At 45.6% G+C, this 6,199-nt stretch overlaps 1 protein-coding gene across 1 annotated transcript in view; it reads left to right on the top strand.

The window, feature by feature from the left end:
* The first annotated feature begins 2,899 nt into the window (after positions 1-2,899).
* DAAM1 (dishevelled associated activator of morphogenesis 1) overlaps positions 2,900-6,199 on the top strand; it is a 156,106-nt gene continuing 152,806 nt past the window's right edge. The window contains exon 1 of the mRNA XM_023526780.1: positions 2,900-3,055. Within this exon, the coding sequence (XP_023382548.1) occupies positions 2,936-3,055 (120 nt within the window). The 5' untranslated portion in view covers positions 2,900-2,935. The remainder of the gene's footprint in view (positions 3,056-6,199) is intronic.

Raw genomic sequence — 6,199 nt, 5'->3', positions numbered from 1 at the left:
AATTAATAGGCACTGATTATGGGACAAGAGAAGGCCTTTCACATAAAATCATTCTAGAACAGTAGCAGTCATTTAAAAAGAAAAGAAAAAAGTAAAAACACTCTTTGACTGAGAATATAAATTAAGCTAGACAGAGTGGGTATTTTTGATGGCTTATGAGTCTACTTAGTTACCTAGAAAGAATTAAATATAAACACACAATGGGAGCAAGAGCGAGAGAGTTCTCTTCTGTCTCCATAGAAATTAAGCTTCTTCTGGACTCAGGTCTACAAGACTGCATTTGTGATGTTGAAGAGCCATCTTTGTTTCCCCTGGTTACCAGTGAAATAGTGTGCAGGGATCAGTTCAAATCCATCACACTTATAGCAAAATGCTTCCAAACACAATGCCTTGCTTTCAGTATTTATTATCTCTATTTATAGCTATTTAATAGAAAAGATAGATCACACATGCACACCCATACATTCCTGTGTTTATACTCCACTGTGTATGATGTTCTTCATACCTGGAAATGAGCTTTGTAACATGGCACATCCCTATAATATTAATTACTAAAGAGAACATTTTTTTTCCAGGCAGACTCCATCTTCTCCTTCACTGCTAAAGACCCAAGAAAACTTGCTGTAAGGTGATTTGTCCTATAAAGTTATTCCTCAGAGTGTGCCTCAAAAATATGCTTTTATCTATAAGGATAAAAAAAAAAGCATAAGCCCTACCTTATGGAGAATCTCCACAGCCAATTTGACTCAATAAATTTCAAGCTCACTGATTATATTTCCATCTACAAACTTTACAGTTATAAAACTAGGAGACCTTTTAGAATCATCACAGGTCAAGTTTCTTTCCGAATATTTTTTCACAATGGGCTGCAATAAACTGAGCCTACCCATTAGCTAGAATATCATTTATTGTATTCTTCATCTCATGGTCAATGGAAAATTTGTTTTGTCTTTAAAGACAATATTTGGAATGGATGAAATAGCTCAGAACAGGAGAGCAACATTCAAAGTTACCTTCAGTGAATAAAAATGTGTCTGGTATATAAAAAATAGGCTTGTTAAAAGAAATCAAAATTCAGCATTAAAATACCTCTTTCAGCAGAACAAAGCATTGTCCCCTCCCCTGAAATTCTCAACTAGTCCTATGAATATTTTTCTCTTGAATCCAAGTTATTGTTCTACAAAGAGAAAATAAGAGTAATAAGAAAACTTCTACCAACAATTAAGTGGAGAATTGTTTAACATTTTAATTGTGACCTTTCTTTTCACAAGTGGTACGTTCTTCTAGAGATTTTGCTAGCAGAAATAGGGGTGTGAGCTGATCCATATGTGTGATTGCAACATCAAATGCTATTATAATGTACTCGACCTTTACCACTGGAATAACTAGAGGTATTGAATTTTTTTTTTCATTTAAAAAGACACCTTGAGATTTGCTCTCAATGTGAATTTTTTCATAATATTTGATATTCATTGAAAAATAAAAAATGCCAGGGAAAAATTTTACATATTAAAAGTAAAATCTTCCTGAAAGGTTCAGAATTCTGATATACATCTTTGGCTTACCTTTAAATAAACATTTAGGTATGTTAAGACCACGGCAATTCTCGAACAGCAGGGTGTTATTTAGTTTAGGTCATTTAAAAAAATGTCTGAAAAGAAAGGTATGGAATATGAGGGGGGAGTGTTGTGGATTTAAAAGTACATGTGTACGTAAATATGTCGTTAAAACTTTTTTAGAAAAAGATGTCTTCCTGGGAGTTGAGAGCCACCAGAGCGGGAAGTCCGCTGCAGGGAAGAACAAAAGCATGGCTGCGCGATAGTACTATCTCTGCAGCAGCAGCAGGCTCCCTGAGGAAGGGTTGCGGCGACTGTCTTGTCTATTACACTGCGTTTTTTATTAGTGACAGCCTCCGTTATTCTGTCAGCTCAGCCAACTAAGCTGTTTCCCGCTAACTCCGTTAAATGCGAGAAGGAAAGAAAAGACAGAAAGGTGAATTGTACCAAGTGGGGCACTGGGGGATTTCTCTCCTTCGGGGTCGGCTTCGCTTCATCCTCCGGGATGTGGGGAAATTCCAGGACCGCTTTTAACCCAGAAATCCGTGCGTCCTATTAATTAGTTGCTATGCGTAGGGAAGGCAGTGAAAGGCTTAATCTTCTCTTTCCAGCTAGGGCCAACAGAACAGGGCTGGTCAGAGCTTCCTGGCCGGCGCGCACTAGCTCCAGACCCTTTAGGGCCTTCAGATCCCGCACCGGGACGAGTAGAGGTCAAGTCAAAGAGCACGACCGCAGCGGCCCCCGCCCCCACCCCTCTCGCCCGCGCAGTCCGCAGCTTAGCTTCCAAAAGACCACCGCTAGCACCGCAAGGCTGTAGGGCGGGGAGGGGGCGGGTCCCGGCGGGGGCGGGACGAGGGGGCGGGGACAAAGAGGCCGAGGAATGAGTCGGGAAGTGTAGTTGTGCTAGCCCCAGTAGCGTAGCTACCTAGGCTCTGTTTGTGGGCTTGGGACTACAATTACCAGGAGTGTGCGGGCCCCGCCAGGGAGTCCATGCGCAGTGGGCGCCGCATTGTATCCTATCAGCGGAGGAGAGGGTGATGTCACCTGCGAGTTGGTAACCTACGAGCGGCTGTAAAGGAAACTGTTTAACCGGATCCCATTGTACCCGGAGCGCAGAGCCGCCTTTTCAGCATGCAGGGGCTCCTCAGGTAAGGGGGACACGCCGCCTCGCCTGCCGCACTCATTCATTAAGTGGCACCGCGCGGTGGCGCGGGGGTGGGCGCGCTTCTTCGGGCCCGGCACTGGGTTCGCGTCGCGCCCTCCTGATGCCTCCCCGAAGCTCCCGGGCCAGTAGGTAAATATTAAACTGGTCCTTCAGGTTAGGGCTGGGTGGAAACAGGACATAGACAGTTGCTGACTGCCAAGCTGGATTTGGGAAAATGGCTGCAAGCGCGGAGCAAACTAAAGCGAGTCCGGAGGAAGGAGCCTCCGAGGTTGGGGGTCCCTCCTTCCTTTTTTACAGAGGCGCTGGAATGCCAAGAGAGCCGGCAGGGTACCAGGTACAGCCGCCCTGCTGCCGGCACCCCGGGGCTGGGGTACTGGAGGTCGTGGCCTCGGCTGTGGGCATTGCTGCTGTCAGGAGCTGCTGGCGGGGGAGGCTCGGAGAGAGAATCCTAAGGCAGGCTTGGTGGAATCGGAGGTGGCGACAGGGAAGGAGGGAGTCTGAACAGAACCCCCACCATCCCTGGCACACTCACTTCAAACCTCATTCGAAAGGGATGGAGTGACTAATTCAGGCAAAGTTGTAAGCTAAAGGATTCAAAAGAGAGAGAAGAGGGGAAACCTGCGTTGAGGAAGGAGTAAGGGGTGTTGGCAGACAGCGGCGAGGGGAGGCGGCGCCGCCTGCGGACCGGGTTCGAGGAGCTGCAGAACGGGAGGGAGTATCTTGTCCTCCCTGCACTGATTGCTCCCTCGACAAAGAGCACCTGAGCTGGGCGAAGCGTCTGCCCGGAGCCCTGGGCTGGGAGATGGTAAAGCGGTGTGTGGGGGGAGGGGGGGGGTGGCGAAGGCGGGGAGGTGTTAGTCTAATCGTAAGGCTTGCTGTGGGGCAGGAACGCTGGGTAATCGGGGTTTCCCAGCTGGTGCGGAAAATGCAACTGCTTGCGATCCACTTGCCCTCGGATTGGAGACGTGCACGAGGCCCGAGAACTCCATAAAGTCCTCTGGATTTCCCAGTCCCTAGCACCCTTGTTCTTTCCTTTACTCACTCATTCATCAAACCCTGCTAATGGCTCTGTTCTCAAGTTGCTCACAGCCTGGGGTTGGGCTGTTCTGTCTCTTGACTTCATAAAATATATTAGGAGGCCCAGGAATAGATACCCATGTTCCATTTCTTCCAACCCCGCCCCACCGACCCCCATCTCCACCTGCAGGTGAGCATCAAGAGAAAATGCCACCCATGACCGTTTTGCTCCCATTAAGCTGGTAGTTTCTCGAGCCTCAAGAAGGACCTAGTGAATTGAAGCGGAATTTGTCTGCAGGATGAATCTCGTTGCCATGGCGACTCCTGTCGTCGGAATCTTAACTGCTCTCATTGCCGTTTCAATTCGATGTGGCTCTGTGGGCAGCTGGGAGGGCGTGGCCAGGGGGTGTGGTCAAGTGCTCGCCCTGGGCCCAGCTGCTTTCTCCAGCTCGTTGGTTTCACAACCCTGGGACTCTCTCCATGTAAATAGCTTGGACACAGTTCTTAGCCCCTTTCCCTTGAGTGTGCATACCTCGTCTTTCCACCTCCCTCCCTAGAGATAATTGTTTGGAGCCCCTTTCCTAAGGCAAACTATGAAAATTACAATGGAAAGATGTCGTTCCTCTTTCAAGCTAGCTGCATCATTTACCTAGTAACATGTATTATGGTGTTGGAGGCAGCTTTCTCAAGGGAGTTCTCAATTCTGCTTGAAGAGAGCTCCCTGGCCACGTGTAAAGGTCCTCAGTTTGCCCTAGGTGCAACTTACTGGAAGTTTTTGGGGCCAGTTATTACCAATTTGATTTTTGGAGTTCCTTGCCTTTCTTTTTGGTTTTGTTAAAATCTAAAAGCCTCCCTGCAGGATGGAGGCCCTTGAGAGTGAAGCATGGTGGGCTGGGGTCTAGGAAGCCTGAGTCCTTGGCTGGCTCTGGCTGTCCCACTCTGGGGTTAACCCTTTACCTCTGGGGACCTCAGGCATCCGTGATGTGGGGAGAAGGGTACAGAGGATTTCCTAAAGTTGATTCGAGGTATAAAATTCTGTGACTCTAAGAAGGACTTTGTCATTGTTTTTGATTTTTCTCAAAGATATCTGAAGATGAGAGTTTAAACCCAGCTATAGACACTGAGCCTTACTTGTATGGAAAAATAATATGGCTCTTCATGGCAATCATCAAAGTGGGCAAGGCAGCCATGTTACTATCTATAATATTCTAATATTACTATCATTAACCCAGTATCTGGACTTCCATTTGTCCTTTTATCTTAGAATTAATTGTTTAGGTTTTGCCTTTTTATAGATTCTTGTTGAATTCATTTATTTGTAACTTAATTGCGTTAAGTGTAATTAAATTACATAAAGATTTTGTTTCCCTTCTGCTTTCATTTCATACCAAGATCGATTACCACAGATATTGCCATCAAGGGGTGGAGGGTGTATCTGTGATCATTTATTCCTGTGCATTTGTGTGCAGGTGAATGCTTGGGGATGCTGTATGTCAGGTAGTTGACATTCATCATCTCATTTTAAGTAGGTGGTTACATCCTCATGAGGAAATGGGATCAGAAGTTGTCACTCTATTTTTGTCCTAGAGCTTATTGACTGAAAAAAATATCCTTTAATTATCTGTTTACTTCTCATCTCCCTGTAATTCTGGCACCAGTTCCAGTGTAGAGAGTTTTTATCCCACTCTCCTAAGGTCTTTCAGAAAGGGGTCTTAGTCTAATCTATCCTTGTGTCTCTAGCATTTAAAGAAGTGTTTGGCTATGTAGGCATTTAATAAATATTTGTTGAATCAGGATTAAGTAGTAGAGCCATGATTGGAGATCCAAGATCTGTATTCTTTCCATTGATAGTTCTGTCATCAATTGTAATATTCCTCTTAGCTTTCCGTCAATCGTTTTCATCAGCATAACCCCAAAACTATGTAGCATGTGATGAAGTGTAAAAGGCCCTCCATGTGTTCGAAATAGAGACTCTTCATAATTATTTGCTTTTGGAACACATTCACCAACATAGACAATTCTTACTATCCCAAGCTAGACATTTCTATATTTCTCTGCATTGTACTCTCCGTGACCCAGACAACTTTCCCAGGAGGTACATGACAGAAGAATAGGAAAAGAGACCAGGACAACAATACCTAGAGCCTTTAGCCAGGCCACCAATGGCTCCTACGGCACCATTTGGGTAGAAGAGCTGGACAATAGCACTGTCCAGCTCTTCTGGGATGGAGTTTTTCTATAGACGGAATCAGTTTTCTTGGACTGGCTGATGTGAGAGAGGAACAGAGACGTTTGTCCAATATTTGTAACATTCTGTTACCATCTAGTAAGTCAGGTTCTGTGGGTTTTCAGAAGTATAAATTAGTGAGGAGGTGTGATAGTAATGAGGGTGTGGTGGGTCATGTCCTTGGGTGGTGCTTACAGGAGCTCAGTGAGTATGTGCCAAGGAATTTGAATCCCG

Source organism: Pteropus vampyrus, unplaced genomic scaffold, assembly GCF_000151845.1.
Source record: "Pteropus vampyrus isolate Shadow unplaced genomic scaffold, Pvam_2.0 Scaffold15, whole genome shotgun sequence".
In the NCBI taxonomy this organism is placed as follows: Eukaryota; Metazoa; Chordata; class Mammalia; order Chiroptera; family Pteropodidae; genus Pteropus; species Pteropus vampyrus.
This window is presented reverse-complemented; position numbering and strand designations above follow the sequence as displayed.